This window comes from Girardinichthys multiradiatus, chromosome 4 (assembly GCF_021462225.1).
Source record: "Girardinichthys multiradiatus isolate DD_20200921_A chromosome 4, DD_fGirMul_XY1, whole genome shotgun sequence".
NCBI lineage: Eukaryota > Metazoa > Chordata > Actinopteri > Cyprinodontiformes > Goodeidae > Girardinichthys > Girardinichthys multiradiatus.
The window spans coordinates 44573961-44593490 of NC_061797.1; the positions used below are offsets into that span (position 1 = coordinate 44573961).

The following is a 19530-nucleotide window of genomic DNA, read 5'->3' on the forward strand; positions in this document are numbered from 1 at the left end:
GGAGATTTTGGAGCACTTCATGCTTCCATCTGCTGAAAAGCTTTATGGAGATGAAGATTTCATTTTTCAGCACGACCTGGCACCTGCTCACAGTGCCAAAACCACTGGTAAATGGTTTACTGACCTTGGTATCACTGTGCTCAATTGGCCTGCCAACTCTCCTGACCTGAACCCCATAGAGAATCTGTGGGATATTGTGAAGAGAACATTGAGAGACTCAAGACCCAACACTCTGGATGAGCTAAAGGCCGCTATCGAAGCATCTTGGGCCTCCATAAGACCTCAGCAGTGCCACAGGCTGATTGCCTCCATGCCACGCCGCACTGAAGCAGTCATTTCTGCAAAAGGATTCCCGACCAAGTATTGAGTGCATAACTGTACATGATTATTTGAAGGTTGACGTTTTTTGTATTAAAAACACTTTTCTTTTATTGGTCGGATGAAATATGCTAATTTTGTGAGATAGGAATTTTGGGTTTTCATGAGCTGTATGCCAAAATCATCCGTATTAAGACAATAAAAGACCTGAAATATTTCAGTTAGTGTGCAATGAATCTAAAATATATGAATGTTAAATTTTCATCATGACATTATGGAAAATAATGAACTTTATCACAATATGCTAATATTTTGAGAAGGACCTGTATGTCTTTTTTGTTTTTAACCCTGCAAATCTACCGTTTCACATTCCAGTCCTGTAGGTGGCAAAGATGTGTCCTTAAGTTTCACTACAGTTCAAGTGACAGGACTAGCACCAATGTTGACTCAATAAAGCACAGTATTCTAATCTTACTTAAATTGTCTCCAAGAAAGGAGGGTTTCAGAACACTGACGTCCCTCTGGCTGAACCAATATAAACTGCTATCTGAAACACAGAACATATTATGAGTTATGATGAATCATCCTGTAAAGAGAACATAATTTAACATTTAACCTGTCTACAAACAGGATCCTGGCGTACGTCCCCGGGTGGTCGAGGTGTTGCAGAATGAAGTGTAGACCTAAGTTAACAGCATCATCTGCTGACCTGTTTGCTCAGTAAGCAAACTGCAGGGGGTCCAGCAGGGGGCCTGTGATGTCCTTCAGGTGCTTCAGCACCAGCCGCTCAAAGGATTTCATGACCACAGACATCAGGGCTACAGGCCTGTAGTCATTTAATCCTAGGATGGTGGGTTTCTTGGGCACCGGGATGATGGTGGATCGTTTGAGGCAGGAGGGGACCTCACATTTCTCCAGTGATTTGTTGAAGATCCGGGTGAAGATCGGGGCGAGTTGATTTGCACAGGCTTTCAGGCATGATGGGGAGACGTTATCAGGTCCTCCAGCTTTCTTTGTTTTCATGCACTGAAAGAGCCTATTTACATCTTCCTCGGAGATCTTTAGTGCATGCAGACGATCTGAAGGTAGGGGGTTGGTAGCTTTGTGGGAAGAACCTGTTCCTGAATAGGATGTGGAGGAGATGATTTGAGGTGTGAATGGCTTCCTGTCATGTCTGCAGTAGAACCCATTCAGACGGTTGGCCAGGCGAAGACTCTGTTCAGGAAGGGTGGGGGGGCTCCTGTAGGCAGTCAGGTTTCTCAGACCGGTCCATACAGCTGAAGTGTCACCAGTAGAAAGGATGTTTTTCAGCTTCTCACTGTAGCTTCTCTTGGCTGCTTTGATCTCCTTTGTTAGTTTGTTCTTGGCCTGCCTGTACCGCGCCCAATCTCCACTGCTGTGAGCTTCTTCCTTGTCCTTGCGCAGATTCCTGAGATGTGGATTTTGCGTTCTCACGCAATAGTCTGTGTTATCTCGCAATACTTTGTGGGATAGTTTACAAACCAGATAACTGTAAAAGTGGAACAAACACTACACCCGTTTTTGAGCTTTATTGAGTTTTATTTTGAAATCAGCCTTAAATAAAAGGATCTTCAATCAAACTTAAGGACAGTTATCCACAAGCTGTCAAACTACTGAACTCTGGACAATAATACTGCACGAAACCACATCTGTGACACTTTATTTGCTTATTGCTGCTGCAAGATACTTTTTTTTTGCATGCCATTAGTGCTTTTGTTTTCTTAGTGATTTGAACGGTTCTTATTACCCTAAGCATTTAATCGCATTGTTGACTGCGTGTTAACCTGCATATGACAAATAAATCATACTAATGCCATATCAGTGCTGTTTGTTTTGCGAGCAATTTTTCATATATGCTGCTGTTCCAAAATGCACAGCTTTCTCAAGGTGATTAACAACTTTTGCCAGCGAATGCAAAAGTATTGCGTGGGGACGCAAAAGAAAAAAATTTCCCCCATGTCCCGTCGCGGGCTCTGTAGAAATGTGAGCGTAAAAATCTGCAAGGTAACAAAAAAATAAATAAAAATCATGTGCAGCAGAGCACCGGCCGTTCTGTGATTCCCCAGAACTCATACACTGCCAGTCCGCCCCTGCTAGCAGCCCATTTGTTTTTTTTAACAACTGATCACACTTAGAATACAGTGTCACACCCAGCAACGAGGACAACCACGGCTCCTGCCTTAGATAGGAATTTCTGCATGTCCTAGTTTAGAGTCACTCTTAGCAGCGAACCTAATTAGGCTAAGATAGGAGTTTTCTGAGAGGCTTTTAGTTCATTGTTCCAAGGCAAGGGTGAAAGCCACTTCTTTACTCCAGAATCTGAGGATATACAATGAATCGGTGTCTCCCCTCTAAAGTCACATTTCCCAGGGAGGGGAATGATACACACACGGATCCTGGAGTTCTTGGAACTTAATGGGAATGTGGAAGACAACTTTATAGTCCGTTTCAGAGCTAATTGTATAAGCCATTGTAAAGTGCAGGATATACAAAGGTAATTCTTTGTCTGCATCTATGCAGAAATGTTGATATAGAATGACCTATAGGTCAGAAAGCTCCTCAGCCAGAAAGAGTGGCTATAAATGGTGACTCCTTAATAGAACTAGCATCAGTCACCTCCTACACATGGATAAAATATTATGACTGTATGACAACACATTGTGCCGAGAGGTTTTCTGGGACTTTGTCTAGTAGCATCAAACTAAATTTGTCAATGTGTGCCTTAATGATAACAGTATAATAACGACAGGACACCATCTGCTTTGACAGTTTTAAATCAAGAATAATTCACAGCTGAAAAGATCAAAAACAAAAGCAAAATTTCACACATTAAATTAGAACACATTAAAACAGTACAATATATTCTTCATAATTACAAATATTACATTACTATTCGTAAATCGCATTTTTATACATCCTTTCCACTGCAGTAAACCTTCTGCTACCATGATTGGCTCTTGAAAAAGAAGTATGGTCAAAAGAAAGTCTTGAGCTCTTGATGTCGACAAAATAGTTAGAAAATAGCAGCATAGCGTTTATGTTAAAAGTGACACAACATGGGGAATAAAACCGGTGAGCTGAACAGAAAGTTTCAGAAATCTTCAATTATTTATGTTTCTTTAACAAAATGTTTTATTTTGTAATACAGTACATCATCTAGTCTGTAAAACAAGCTAATTAGACAAGATGTAGAAAGAATACATTTCCATGCCACCCTGTGACTTTGCTGTAACTCCTGTATGCTAAAAGTAGGTTTCAATGAAATAAAAATGGTAAACCTTTGGTTTTCTGTAATGATCACCGAGACCCTTCTTTGTGTATTTTATTAATATAGATGTCCAAAAAGACTATTTGTGTCAGAAAAGAGAGTAAGATTAGAAGGTGAAAGACTGGATATTTTGGGACCAGATAAAGACAAGTCAACAGATGTGGCAATTGATAAAATTTAAATATGAATAAACAAGTATGTATGCTAACTGGACTTTTAAGTGGATTTCCCATCTTTCTGCCAAACTAGACTAAAATGTCTGTCAGGATGATTGGAAAGATTTACCTTTTAGAAAATCTGAAATAGTTATTTGTTTACCTGTCTTAATCCTGCAGCTGCTTCTGTTTTTAGGAAAACTGGAGTTATGTGGATATCCCATATCATGAAATCAGCTCCACTTCACTCTACTTGGTACAAAACCCTTTTGTGTTTCTATTGACAGGCGTCAATGGCCAAGTGCTCATGTCCTCTGAGGTTGTGGAATCTTGACACAGTCAACCTTAATATATACTGCAGAAAGTCAGCTTTGAAACATACACAATACACACAATCATCTGTAAAATAATAAACTAGACAGATGTTAAGAGAATACATTTTTCATATGACAAAATCGCTTTTCTCTAACTATGCTGAAAAAAGGGTACTATGAAGAGATGGTAATCCTAAGGTCCTCTTTCATGATATCCAAGGGCCCTCACTGTGGTTGTGTATTTTATTAATGTAGAGCTCAACACACACAAACTATGTAAAATGAAGAAGCGTTGTGAAAATAAATTGCTTGTGCAAACAAAACCCAACAAACTGTAAGTGCAATAACTGGGCGTGTGGCATGCAATCTACAAAGATTGTGTGCAACAGATAACAGTTACTGACAAAAATATAGTTCTAAACATCTGTATTACCTCCGCCGGCTCAATTAACCGCCACCCCTCCCCCACAGCATGTGCTTTGACAACTCCAGTGGCAAACACAAAAAACTTTGCGCACACTGTTCAGCTGATTTTACACATGTAATTTGATTTCCACCTGGTTTGTAGATTAGCTTTGTGCACACGATCCAGTTTGCACGTATTTTTGTACATGCATATCTTTTGAAGATCAAGCACTAAATCTACTGTAATGATGACCTTAGGGTAATTCATTGCCATTTCTGTCTCAAGTAGAAAGTGCCGCTTCATAACTACTGTTGGTAAACAAGGGGAGTCATACCAACCCTAATTTTGATCTTGCTTTACATTTTGTACCATGGGTGCCTTCAGTATAGTTTGAAAGGATTAGGCTGGTGCAGCTCATGTTTGTAGAAGAACTGGCATGTTGGTCGTGTGTCTAAATTAAAACTGATATAGTTCTTGTCAGCAGGTGTTCTTGGGTTTTATGTACTTGCTCTTTGATTGAGAACCAGGAAAGATGCCAAGTCGTGTCTAGTCATGCACACCTTCTTGTGCAGTCAAGATGCTCATCATTGTTCAGGTTTGTTTTTACCCAGGTTGCCATCCTGCATATTTTGGATTAAGTTATTTATTCTCAACTGGCCAACAAAATCATTGTTTTGTTTTTTTACTTAATTTTTTCATTTGGTTACTTGATATTTTTGAGCAGCACCAGACAGCTCAGAACCCCATTAAAAATCACATTGTACCTTAAAATAGTTATTTTTCTTGAGATAAATAAACAGTTATTTTTGTAACAATTTCATCCAAATCAAATCAGTTATGTTTTAATGGAAACGGGCAATTCTACAAGTCCCACACCAGAACCTATTAAAGTTTTATGTAGCCTTTATCCTATCTGTAAAATTTACCGTTATAAAAACTAAATGTCAACAAGGAAAAATAAAAAGTTATAAACTCGGTTGCATACATTTATTGTAATTTATAATGTTACATGATTTAGCCCCTTTTTACTTGTTTCCCACTGAAGATAGGCACTAGCCCAGCTAGGACCATGAACAGGTTTAAACTGATATAGTAAATGGATAAATGGATGAGAAATCTTTTTGACTATGCTTTACCTTCATACCCATATGCTGTTCAGACATTAGAAGTTGTTCATCCTGTCATTTTCAATTTGCCCAAAAGGTGAAACATCTGTTTTGTGAAATATATTAATTACGCTTGAATTCAATAGTCACAATATTGTACAGCAAATGTAATGCAGTGGTATATAGAGCCATTTACAGCAAAACACTTCTTCATTCTAATTTGCAGTCAAACCTGTAAACTAAACACACTCAGCGGCAAAATGTGTTTACTGAGAAAGTTTACAATGAACTGATACAAAAGAGGCACTACTAGTGAAGGTAAGAAGACAACCAGCGCTTAGATTTTGTTCATTTGCTGTCACCTCATACAACAAGTTGGGTCAAATAAAAAAAAAAAGGGCACAGTGTGTTTGATATCTGGCGAAAACAAAAAAGTGAAACATTAACTTAATCTTTACGGGACACAAGATACAGCTGCTTAGCTTTGCTCTGCAGTGCCAACCAAAGCTGTCCTTTAATGTAGACAGTTAATGCACAATGTACTTGAGTTTTTTTATTTTTTTACGTTAAATCGTTTTTTACTAAGTACAAGTCATCTACATCTACTGAAGGTGGTGATTACACTGCAGACTACAAAGTGTGACAACAAAATCTGTTAGATTTCTTGTGTCTTGGATGTACGGATCAGTCTATATGTTATGTTTTGTCTTCTCTGCACCAAAAGTTGCATACAGACATAGAACCTGAACCTGTGGACTTTTAACATCTTAGCCTGTTTAATTGAGTTAACACCAATCAGAATGATTCAAGAATAACAAATTGGCATCTATTTGACTGATCATCTCACTCTAAAAGGCTTCCTAAAATAAACAAGTTTAACCACACTGGTGTTTATTTGAGCTAATGTAATGCTTGAATGGTGTTCTGGATGTTACGTTTGTACATGTACAGCTCATTTTTTAAAGACAACAATACTTGACCAAATAATTTTTTAATATGTGATACTGGTTTTCTTATATTGGGTACAACTGAAATGTGGAGTAGTCAAGTATTCTCGTGATGGAGCTGCTGAGATGATGCTACAGGCTGATTATTGCTGCCAAGATATATTTTGTGCTTAGCATTTTTAGTCTCCACCTTTTCAGCTCACCTCACTTGCATAATTCTTTTCACTTTTGGCTCATTTCCATGCCCCACTCCTGGACAAAGGTTATGTAGTCATAGTGTCTATTTTTTAAAGCTGTAGTTCTTGTTTCTTTTTAAATATTTGTCCTTCATGCAACTTTATTTTATGATACAGTATTCTGTACAAGGCTGGGTTACTCTAGGTAAATATCCTCTGTTGGGCATGAGAACTCCACAAACTCTTTGTAATACAACTGGAATGCTTTCCTGAAAAAGAGAAAAGAAAATCAGTTATTTCCTAACTTTATTTGAAAGTGCATACCTAAATTCCTACATCAGCACATCCAATTTTATTTATTACTTATTGTAACTTTTGGCTACATGATTAACCTGGGTGAAATCCGATTGTAATGTAATACAAGAAACACAAATTCTAATACTTTTTTTTCCAATTTTGGGTGCTGGACCAACACTACTAGACAGACCACAATTCTGACAGACTAACTTTATTCTTAACGTATTTTATGCCGTGAGATTAAAAATATGCCTCCATCTCCTGGAGATTGACCACTGTTGCAGGTATTTTTGCCTTGAAATGTAGGTGGCAGCAGTGCTGGTTCATGATGGGAACACCCAAGGAATATGCTAAAATTGAGGATGAAATAAGGTCCACAAAGAAAAAGAATGAAGCAGAAGAAGCATTTTATTGTCATAAAATAGAAACTGATCCCCTGTGAAATGTGAAATCTTAGCAAATGTGCAGATGTAAACAAAGTCAGGAAGTGTGTGTGTGTGTGTATATATATATATATATATATATACCCCGAGGGTCTTTCTGCACGTAGTTTGCATGTTCTCCACGTGCATACGTGGGTTCTCACCAGGTACTCCGGCTTCCTCCCACAGTCCAAAGACATGCCTGTTAGGTTAATTGGTCTCTCTAAATTGCCCTTAGGTGTTTGAATGAGTGTGTGCATGGTTGTTTGTGTGTTGCCCTGCGGTGGACTGTCGACCTGTCCAGGGTGTACCCTGCCTCCCGCCCATAGACTGCTGGAGATAGGCACCAGCTTCCCCGTGACCCACTATGGAATAAGCGGTAGAAAATGACTGACTGATGACTATATATATTATAGTATATAAGTTTTTAAATCTAAATGATTTACAATAAAAAGGATATATTTTATCCTTTCATGTAAAGTTTCAACTGCTTAATTCAACAGTGGCCTAACGGTGTTGTCTTCATTCATTCACCCAATCGAAAGTGTCATTTACCACCAAAGTTTGTGACTTGTTGTCTCCAGTAGGTTTGCTATAAGTGTTAAATGTATGATCCTTAGACCATGCAATACCTTGACAAAAATGAGACGTTGCCTTTAAAAAATGTTTAATGAATTTGAGGTCTTGTTGAATTCACTGATTAAAGTTATCCCTCCAAGTTATTTGGGGGTATGTCTCTGACAGCAGTGCCTGCGAACATCGGCATTTAAATCTCTAAGCAAATTTTCAATCAGATTTGCATCTGAACTTTGACTGGAGCATTCTAAAATGTGCTTTGATCTAAACCAGGGATGCTAAATTTCAGTCCACAAGCACCCTGCATGTTTTAGAGATGCCTTTGCTCCAACATAGCTGTTTCTTATGGCAGTATTACCTCCTCACCACGTTATTATGCTTTTCAGAGGCCTACTGGTAAACCATGCGTTTGACTCAGGTTTGTTGAATTAAGGAAACATCTAAATCAGGCAGGTCACTGGTCCTTGTGGACTGACTTTGCATACCACAGAAGTAAACGATTTGATTGTAGCTCTGACAGTATGATTAGGTGACTGGCCATTTCTTGTTAGGAGTGTATCGATGCCATACTCTTTTCTTTTTTCAGATGATGGTTTGAACAGTGGTCTGTGATATCTTTAAAGCCTGCACTATTGTTTCATAACTTATCTTCCACAACTTTGTCTATGAACAAGCAAACTCCATGCAGAAAGACTCCGTGATTGTAACCCTGGACCATCGTGCTGCGAGGCAACAGTGCTGCAAACTGTGGCACTGTGCAGCCATACTACGTACTAAATAGGTGAATTTAAAAATTAACTGGTTTTCTGATTAAATGGGGCTGAAAGTAGCACTTTCTGGATTTTTCTTTTAGAACAAAATCATAAAGCCATGTATCATGTTCATTTCACTTCAGAGTTTTAGGATATTGTGCTGATCTATAACCAGAAAACAAGTAACAACACAGATGTTTGTAGTTGTAATGAGACAAAATGTGAAAAGGTTCAAGGGGTAGGACTACTTTTACAGACACTGCACATCAAAGAGTAAGTGTTTGTTGCAGGATGAATTGTTACAAACTCAAATGTAATCAGTCTTAAATAACAACCTACCCAACTGATTCAGCAAGAGGTTTGGTGGAGTTTTCAGATACAAATACATGGCAGGCAAATCTCTGATCTGCTGGGTGCTTAGTGATGAACCCAAAATACCTGTAGAGAAAAAAAAGAGCATCAAAAAGAACATGAGGAATCACAATCACCTTAATTATTTCATGGTTTTGATATTTTGCAGGTTGGCATTTCAATCAGTAGGCATTCATGTCTCATATTTCTCAGAATTCTAGATTTTTGTAAATGCAGTGACCCCTAGTGGCAACTTAAAATCTCTACATATAGACACTGAACAAATGAAAAAACGTACTTGCTGTTTTTAGGATGGTAGCCACAAAAAGAGACATTCTTCAATTGGAAGAAATGACTGCACTCATTACTCTGTTGACAAGACACAAACAGCAGAGAGAGAATAAAGTTTCTTATTAAATCAAGAAGTATCTGTGATTTTTGTTAAGACAAAAAAACGTCAAACATTGCATCAGATCTGCTCGTTAACTGCAATTAGAATGAATTTGAACCCTTGAAATCTGTTTGCACAGTAAAAGCAAACAACTAAAACATGCACTTTTAACTTTTAAAAGGAACATACAATTTGTATTCAGTGAAGATTTACAAAACATGACAAATTCAGTTCTGGAGACACATTTTGATAAAATGTTGACCTCTGCAGACGTGTTGGTTGTTGTAGGACCTTGGAAGAAGTCACATATTTTATAGAAACATATCCAAGTTTTACTATGTTAGATTGCATGTTTAAATTTTTACATTAGTTGGACAAAGGTTCAGTGAGAGTCTTACTCTGTCACAAGCATAATAGTCCTCTTGAACTGCAAGTTTGATTCCTTTGACACTGATCTCCAGGATGCAGAAGGAAGGCGGGTTGAACTTAACTGTCATCTGTCTGTTGTTGGCAATCTGAGGGACATATGAAAGTATAACTTAATCACAACAAATTCATCAAAGATTAGTTATTAAAATTGACAAATATAAACAATAATTCATCCAATAGACTTTTATGGTACTACTGTGTTTACATACACACAATCATGCAAAACAAAGGGCTTCCAACCTTCTGCATTGCTGCACACAGAACATCATTTCCCTTGTGATAGGGCACTTGGACTGATCCAAGAAACTTCAATCGGTATCTATCCATCCACTCACTGCTTTTAACTGCAAGAGAAGTTTTATAAACTTTAACATTATTTAAATAAGTTCTCATCTACAGTGGGGACAGGTTAGAGGTTAAGAGAGCAGAGATCAGATTTCACAGCTTTACTGAAAGCTCAAACAGAATCCATGTTTTTACATGGCATTTATAAACTGTTGCACGAACAGTTGTATGGTACAACCATGCATTCAACATCATTTGTTTGCTGTGCTGCAAAGAGAAGTAAGGGCCTTCATGAGGCAGCACAGTAGTCTTAGATGCTGCCTGACGTGTTCTTCTCTTGAGTACAAGAGGAAAACAAAATAATTATGAAGAAAAAAATATATAAACAAAGGTTGGAGAGAGAACTATTATTTTTACTTGATTTGTAAAAGCAAACATTAACGGGATTAGTTTGATTAATTTTTTATTTTAGTCATCCTGTACAACATAAAATCATTAATTTAATGTTTGAATAAACATGAACCATGTTTTTTCAATGTTTTTATCTAATGCACAACTTCATAATTAACATACACTCACCGGCTACTTTATTAGGTACACCAACTGCCCGTCAACGCAAATTTCTAATCAGCCAATCACATGGCAGCAACTCAGTGCATTTAGGGATGTACAAATGGTCAAGACGATCTGCTGCATTTCAAACCGAGCATCAGAAATGGGAAGAAAGGTGATTTAAGTGACTTTGAAAGTGTCAAAGTTGTTGGTGCCAGATGGGCTGGTCTGAGTATTTCAGAAACTGCTGATCTACTGGGATTTTAACGCACTACCATCTCTAGGGTTTACAGAGAATGGTCCGAAAAAGAGAAAATATCCAGTGAGCGGCAGTTCTGTGGGCACAAATCCCTTGTTGATGCCAGAGGTCAAAGGAGAATGGCCAGACTGGTTCGAGCTGATAGAAAGGCAACAATAACTCAAATAACCACTTGTTACAACCAAGGCATCCAGAAGAGCATCTCTGAACGCACAACACGTCAAATCTTGAGGCAGATGGGCTACAGCAGCAGAAGACCACACCGGTTGCCACTCCTGTCAGCTAAGAACAGGAAACTGAGGCTACAATTCGCACAGGCTCACCAAAATTGGACAATAGAAGATTGGAAAAACGTTGCCTGGTCTAATGAGTCTCGATTTCTGCCTTCAACATTCAGATGGTAGGGTCAGAATTTGGTGTCAACAACATGAAAGCATGGATCCATCCTGCCTTGTATCAACGGTTCAGGGTGGTGGTGGTGGTGTAATGGTGTGGGGGATATTTTCTTGGCACACTTTGGGCCCCTTAGTACCAATTGAGAATCGTGTCAACGCCACAGCCTAGCTGAGTATTGTTGCTGACCATGTCCATCCCTTTATGACCACAGTGTACCCATCTTCTGATGGTTACTTCCAGCAGGATAACACACCATGTCATAAAGCACTAATCATCTCAGACTGGTTTCTTGAACATGACAATGAGTTCACTGGACTCAAATGGCCTCCACAGTCACCAGATCTCAGTCCAATAGAGCACCTTTGGGATGTGGTGGAACGGGAGATTCACATCATGGATGCAGCCGACAAATCTGCAGCATCTGTGTGATGCTATCATGTCAATATGGACCAAACTCTCTGAGGAATGTTTCCAGTTCCTTGATTAATCTAGGCCACGAAGGAATAAGACAGTTCTGAAGGCAAAAGGGTACTAGCAAGGTGTAACTAATAAAGTGGCCGTTTAGTGTAAAAACCAATAACTTTGTAGATAATTGTAGAAAATCCGACATTGTTTGCTGCTCTTTCGAAATTACTGCTGTTTCTGAAGCTTTGAAATGATAGCCCAGCATACAAAGACAACAACAAAGTTATGGGAAGCAAACACCATAATACTGAATATTGCTTACAGGCTAATATCTCAATCATCATTAGGATGTGATCAGACATGACACAGGGGCGACTGTGGTTCAGGTGGTACGAGTCCATCCTGTAACCGGTGGTTTATGGTTCGAACCCCATTTCCGTCCGTCTCAGTCGTTTTGTCTTGGGGCGTAACATTTTACCTGCCTTGCCTGCTGATGGTGGTCAGAGAGCCCGGTGGCGCCGATTGTATGGCAGCCTTCGGCAGGATGCCCAAGGGCAGCTGTGGTAGACCACCACTGTCAGTGTGAGAATGTGTGGATGACTGATTGTAGTGTAAAGGCCTTTGGACTAGATAAAGCACTAGACAAATACAGGCCATTTACCATCAGACAATGTCTCAATTTAAAAAAAATTATTAATGTAATCCCAAAAAGACAAAACGTGTGCAGTGTTTGTAGATGGGTGAATATATTAGATATTGGCATTTCAACAATACATTGCACTAGCTGTAACATTATTGTGGCAGTTTGCTTGATTAAGTTCGTAGCAAGTTGTAGTTATAAACCTTTGTTTATTTTCATAACTAATAGACAGTGGACATTAAAATTGAAATGACCATTGACTCCTACTGTAGTAGTTTTGTTTCAGTTTCAGTTAAAAGTCACTTTTCCACTGATGTTAAGATATTCCAACATTTGCACACACCAGGCATGTCAGTACCTTTATAGCATTCTGTGCCCTTGTTCACCTCTATGGCATAGTAGGCGGGGAAGATCCCATGAGCACCAGTGCGCATGTTGTAACCCTCGTACCAGAAATCATCTCCCTGGACCTCCACCAGCAACGGGTCATCGACCTCCAACTCCAGCTCATCGTCATGTCGAGGCACAAACCTGTTGAGATAGATGTTGGAAGCTTCTGAGAAAGCTGATGCTTTTCTTTGACTTTTCCCCCTTTCAATTCCTGGCTGAAAACGTGTCTGTTCAAACAAGCATTTTTTACCATGATTAAGCACCATGGTCTTAGTTTTAAATTTTTTTTTACTTTTGTATGGTGACCTTGTGTGCCCTGAAAGGTATATTATTATTATTAATAGAACTAAAATGGCTCCATATATCTGCATCTCAAAGGAAAACCATTTTTTCATTATGGCTAATTAACAAGGTGCCAGTCAAGCACATCTGCTCCTAACAGTTAATGACTGCAGACTAGGAACCCTGTACCAAACTACTGCTATCATATCTAGTCGGAGCTATGCAAGAACAATGTCCCCCCTCATCATATGTTCTCCTGCTAGATAGAGATGCTCTTGTTTTCGGGACTGTACACTCCAGTACTCATTTAAGCTGTAACAGTGTAGTGGAGCTATTAAAGGAAGGCCCATCAAGATAATAATCTGTGCTGTGAATTATGGCTGATATGGACTGAAAAGTATATCCCAATATTTTGACAAATGTATTGCAATACCAATTAAAGTGATGATAAAAAATATTTAAAAACCCATTGTTCTTGTTTTTGGCAATATATTGTCTGGCTGGGTGCAATTCACTGCAGTGAAAGTCCAACAAACAAATGCTGCTCTTATAAAAACAAAACCAAACAAAAAAATCAACAAGAAATGATAAACAGATTATTTCACTAGCTACTGATACCACCAGATACATTAAGGGCTACAAATTTCTTACTAAACTACACAAAGAAGACTACATTTAACCATATTTTAACTATATTTTGATATATGGTTCTGCTCTCTTGGAACAGTGGAAATAATTGTAAAAATATTCAAAAATCTCAACAATATATTTAATTTTGGGGCATGCAAACATCATACATAGCATTGCCTGATTCATCAAAATTCTCAAGATGAAGAAAATAATTTTACAATAACGATAAAGGTACAATAATTGCCCATCCCTAGTGTGAATGCATTACATGTAGAAATAAAGGTACTTTTCCTATTCAGTGTTATTATGACAGTCTTTGCAGTATGTTGCATATCATGTCATGGCAACACCATAAAATGTTTTTATTAGATATGAGTTAGAAGTGTGTTTGCTATTTTAATTAAGTATGATACTGAATGCACATTATATGAATTTAAACAGAATTCCTTTCAGCATAGATACAGGTATAATAAAAAAAAATGCTTGTTGGGAACAGTTTTCTGTTTTACCTGTATACTGCTCTGTGGGTCTGATCTTTCTGTTCTCCATTTATGACACAGGAATATAAGCCAAAGGACTCAGCACCTTCAATACCACAAAAGAAGTCAAATGTGAGGAAAAAAAACTGGCATAAAAAGAAATACTTGACAGACTGCAGTGTCAACTTCTGTTTAACACTGTCAAAAAAGATAACTGATAGTTTTATTTGCAGCAAAAGTCACCCATGTGCAAAGAAAAAAATCCAATTAAAGTACAATCAGTTCACTTTTAAGCACACATTGGCCTGTAGAGTCCATAAATCACATTTTAATTAAGTGTGAAACAGATGAGCTTTGTGAATTTCTTCCTACAATCCCCTGAGATTCCTCGCTCTAGTCTGCATTAGGTAGATACACTGCTGTGGTTCTAAAAGCCTTCAAAAATGCACATAATACAATGAAGAGTAAACCAACACCAGAGCACAGTATAGATGCTATAGAAGCTTTAGTAACACAAAGTCCAACTAAGATCCAGATCTATCTATCTGTTTATTCATGGTCTTATTGCCTTTGGTGAGAATCTACAATTTAAATAGTCATGAAAATAAAGATACCCATTAAGTGAGAAAGTGTGTGTGTGTATATATATATATATATATATATATATATATATAAAGATTTCCCAGAGATGTGATGAGGAAGGTTTAATGTGCCAAGCTTGTGCTAAGGAGGTAAATATATATAAATACACACACGTAGCTTTATTTACAAAGCCTGGGAAGTTAACTGGCTGTTAATGTTCAATTTTATTTACCTATTTAAAATATCCTTCAGCCAAATGGCTGAATATTGCTCAAGAAATATGTAGTTTATCTATTCAAGCTTTAATCTGAAATTAGAAATGTTCTCACCAAAACCAGTTAAGATGGTAATTATCTAAGCAGTATGGGAACATTCTGAATCCTGAGTGTTTCCACAAGACATTATTCAATTCAATTCAAAAATGCTTTATTAATCCCAAAGGGAAAGTAAATTATAATCAAACTATTACTATAAGGCAAAAATATTTTGTATTTGGCGTAACTATCAGCTTATTAACCATACAAATTAAGAAATGATTTTGAGTTGAGTTTAATGAGTAGTGACTTACTAGAAGAGCGAGAGCGACCATTCATGAAGACATTGAGGAACTTCTTGGAGAAATGCAGGTCTTCCTCAGGTGTTGAGTCCTCAGAGAGGCAGGCTGTGGCCTCCCTCTGCACTGCTCCGGGCCTTGGGTCGTGGTCCTCATCTTCATCTTCCTCATACTCCTCCCCGATGGCTGATTCGTATGGTGAGGAGACGCAGTTATCGTAGACTGTGGCTGAGTCACTGTCATCACTGTAGCCTTGGTAACACTGTCTTAGGCTGACAAGCTCTAGCTGAGCATGTTCGTCCACCACTAGTGTGTATTTCACTGAGTCATATGTCAGGCTTCTGGCCTCAGAGCTCATGGTTGTCCTTAGAGGGGTAGGTTTACTGCTACCACCGTCTCCCTTTCCTCCCATCTTTTTCATCCTTCCGTCTATTATTATTCTGTCTATATCCTCATCCTCACCACAGTAACTTTCATCAGTAGCGTCCACATATTCTACTGATGACCCAGCCCTCAGCATGGCCCCTGCTCTTGTCCCTTTCAAGTTGAGGTCTATTGCAACAGAGCCGTGTGCTGAAACAGCTATATTAGGTGGTGTGATGAGAGACTCTACGCAGGAAGCATATGAAGGTGGGGGTACATAGAGCTCGTCCTCCTCATAAATGGAGGGGTTGGTCCGGTCTGGAAGGGGCTGATACGGAGGTGGTCCCTCTGTATCAGAGCTTATGGACATGCGTCCTTGTTCAGTTTGTTGTGAGAGAAAGGGCCGTTCCTGAACACAGGGTTCCACAGGGTCTGCTGAACGTTGCACTGGAGTCAGATAAATTTCCTCTGTGGGTTCCAGATGAACATCCGTCTGGTAGCGAATCTTTTCCCGGTGACCCGAGCTGTCAATCTTACCCGCTGGGTAAAGAGGAGCTGGTGTGTAGTTCTGTGGCGGTGGTGGTTGGGGTGGTTTCTCCTGCAATTTAGAGCGTGTTGCAGCTCCTGAGCTTGAATTGTGCAAGTGCCCCGAGGTGTGGCTGTGTTTGCAGGGGGCGTCAGTGGACGTTCCTCTGTCTTTGGTCTGCGCAGCCCCACCTTGCACCTTGTCCTCGTCGCTCAGACAGCTGTGCTCTCGTGGAGGAGTGAGGTCGCCTACAAGATGAAAGGACGCAAACAAAACCATGCAGATAGCCACACAGACAAACATGGAGACACACAAGCACATGCAAAGGCCAGGCATACACACAAAGTAAGTACACATGATGCCGACACACAGATGTGTGGGTGACGTACATAGGAACGTAGTTCCAACAAGATGAATGGACATGACAGCGAATGCACAGACACAATGGAAAAAGCCAAAGCAGAAAGACAGACAAGTAGAAATGGTTAGGTAATGTTGGATTACACAGATAAACCCCCCTTACTCATCAAATTTAGAGCCAGGATAAGGTGCCTGCTGGGTTATGTCACATGTTACGTCATAATCCATCGCCAGTGAATCAAACATTATGTTATTATAGTATCATTCATACAGTATATGTCATAGAGCACTACACTGTCAGTAAAGTAAACTTAAAATGAAACACCTCCATCTGGTCTTTTCTCAAAAGGAAATAATATTGCATCAACAGAGAGAGCACTTGAACCGATTTACAATGATTAAAAGGCAAAAACTGAGATTTTGTAGTTTTTTGTAGTTTACGATTTGAAAGACAATAAGGATTAAACCAGTCTAACCTTTGGTGAATCTTCACTGCTTGTAAGGCCCTGCTATGTCACATGTTTCACACTTTAAGATTTTACTTTTATTCATAATTCTTTAAGTTTGATCATTTATTCTATATTACAGACAAATAACCAAGTTAAACAGAATGCGTTACTTGGAAGAACCTTGAACTGAGATCTCCTGTTCGAATTTGTACAGTCACCTGCAAACGTGTTCATATCACTTAAACTTGTTTTGTCATGTTACTACCACAGACATTACTACCATAAACCTCAATGTATTTTGTTGATAATTCTTCTGATCAACCGTTCCAAAGTAGACCATCATTCTAAAGCAGAAGGAAAAGGAGACTATTTTTTTTACACATAAAAATCTAAAATTGCATTAAAATTAGAAGTCAAATATTAAACAGTGTCTACCTGTTGGCAATTTACTCTGTGTTCTTTATTAAGCTGTTCTATAGTCATAGTCAAAAAATTTGAATATAATTGAAAAGTTCATTTATTTCAGTAACTCAATTCACACATTACACTCACCAGCCACTTTATTAGGTACACCTGTCTAGATGCTTGTTAACGCACATTTCTAATCAGCCAATCACATGGCAGCAACTCAATGCATTTAGGGATGTACAAATGGTCAAGACGATCTGCTGCAGTTCAAACCGAGCATCAGAAATGGGAAGAAAGGTGATTTAAGTGACTTTGAAAGTGTCAAGGTTGTTGGTGCCAGAGGTCTGAGTATTTCAGAAACTGCTGATCTACTGGGATTTTCACGCACTACCATCTCTAGGGTTTACAGAGAATGGTCCGAAAAAGAGAAAATATCCAGTGAGCGGCAGTTCTGTGGGCGCAAATGCCTTGTTGATGCCAGAGGTCATAGGAGAATGGCCAGACTGGTTCGAGCTGACAGAAAGGCAACAGTAACTCAAATATCCACTCGTTACAACCAAGGCATGCAGAACAGCGCACAACATGTCAAACCTTGAGGTGGATGGGCTACAGCAGCAGAAGACCACACCGGGTGCCACTCCTGTTAGCTAAGAACAGGAAACTGAGGCTACAATTTGCACAGGTTCACCAAAATTGGACAATAGAAGGTTGGAAAAACATTGCGTGGTCTGATGAGTCTCAATTTCTGCCTTCAACATTCAGATGGTAGGGTCAGAATTTGGCATCAGCAACATGAAAGCATAGATCCATCCTGCCTTGAATCAAAGGTTCTGGCTGGTGGTGGTGGTGTAATGATGTGGGGGATATTTCCTTGGCACACTTTGGGCCCCTTAGTACCAATTGAGCATTGTGTCAACGCCACAGCCTACCTGATTATTGTTGCTGACCATGTCCATCCCTTTATGACCACAGTGTACCCATTTTCTGATGGTTACTTCCAGCAGGATAACGCACCATGTCATAAAGCACGAATCGTCTCAGACTGGTTTCTTGAACATGACAATGAGTTCACTGGACTCAAATGGCCTCCACAGTCACCAGATCTCAATCCAATAGAGCACCTTTGGGATGTGGTGGAACGGGAGATTCACATCATGGATGTGCATAAAGACTCATTTTATGTTCAAGCCCACCACACATAACTCACTTCTCTACGTTTTCATAGCCCGCTATCTGCTGTTAGTGGCTAAATGGCCGGCTGCTAGGTGCTTTACCGCATCTGAGCTGGCCTGGCTCTATCGTATAACAGCTGACAGCCGCTATCGAGATGCATCAACGAATCACAGAAGGCTTCACCGTTTCTTAATTCTGTTCCACTTTCCAAGTCAACCCCAATTGTTATTTTATTCCCATTCTGTCCATTAACTGCTGGTTTGATCTTCATCTACACTCAGTATGCATTTTCATTTTTGGTTATTCATTTACTCCCTTGCGTAGACCACTGTATGCTTAATTAGGTGAAGGTTGTTGGACCAGAATAGTGAACTGTATTAGTGGATTATTGGTTTAATACATTTTCGAATAGATAGAGTAGTGTTTGTGTTTATTGTGTGCAAGAGTGATTTGTCTGTACAATAAGGTTAGTGTCCCCCACCATTCGATAAAATGGCTGATACCACAGTGGCATTTAGCGTGATTTTAGTTAATAATTCTCAAGTATTAACACTAGGACTCCCAGAATTCTAACACTACTAGAACTACCAAGCCCGTCAATTTGACGGCGAGCATTCTGGATGCGAGGGCGGTGATGATGACACATTACAAGGGGTCAGAATGCTAAAAGTTTTCTTGTACGCTATATATATATATATATATATGCTATATGGTTTTGACAAGAATTAATAATAGTATTTGATAAAAACCTGTTATGGTTTATTATTATCTATAAATAGTACTCAAAAATAATACAGAGTAGCGGGTACATTTTTAAAAAAAAGCTTTACTAATCTGATCAAGAGCTGGACAGCTCCATGTTACGCTTC

The 19530-nt window shown here is 39.0% G+C and overlaps 1 protein-coding gene across 2 annotated transcripts in view; it reads right to left on the reverse strand.

Moving 5' to 3' along the window:
• Nucleotides 1-3097: 3097 nt before the first annotated feature.
• LOC124867257 (C-Jun-amino-terminal kinase-interacting protein 1-like) overlaps nt 3098-19530 on the reverse strand; it is a 61531-nt gene continuing 45098 nt past the window's right edge. For both annotated transcript variants that reach the window (XM_047363616.1, XM_047363617.1), the window contains exons 5-12: nt 15398-16519; nt 14278-14353; nt 12825-12997; nt 10170-10273; nt 9899-10015; nt 9408-9478; nt 9098-9196; nt 3098-6980 (exon numbers count right to left, since the gene is read on the reverse strand). In XM_047363616.1, coding sequence (XP_047219572.1) covers nt 6908-6980; nt 9098-9196; nt 9408-9478; nt 9899-10015; nt 10170-10273; nt 12825-12997; nt 14278-14353; nt 15398-16519 — 1835 coding nt within the window. In that variant the 3' untranslated portion in view covers nt 3098-6907. The remainder of the gene's footprint in view (nt 6981-9097; nt 9197-9407; nt 9479-9898; nt 10016-10169; nt 10274-12824; nt 12998-14277; nt 14354-15397; nt 16520-19530) is intronic.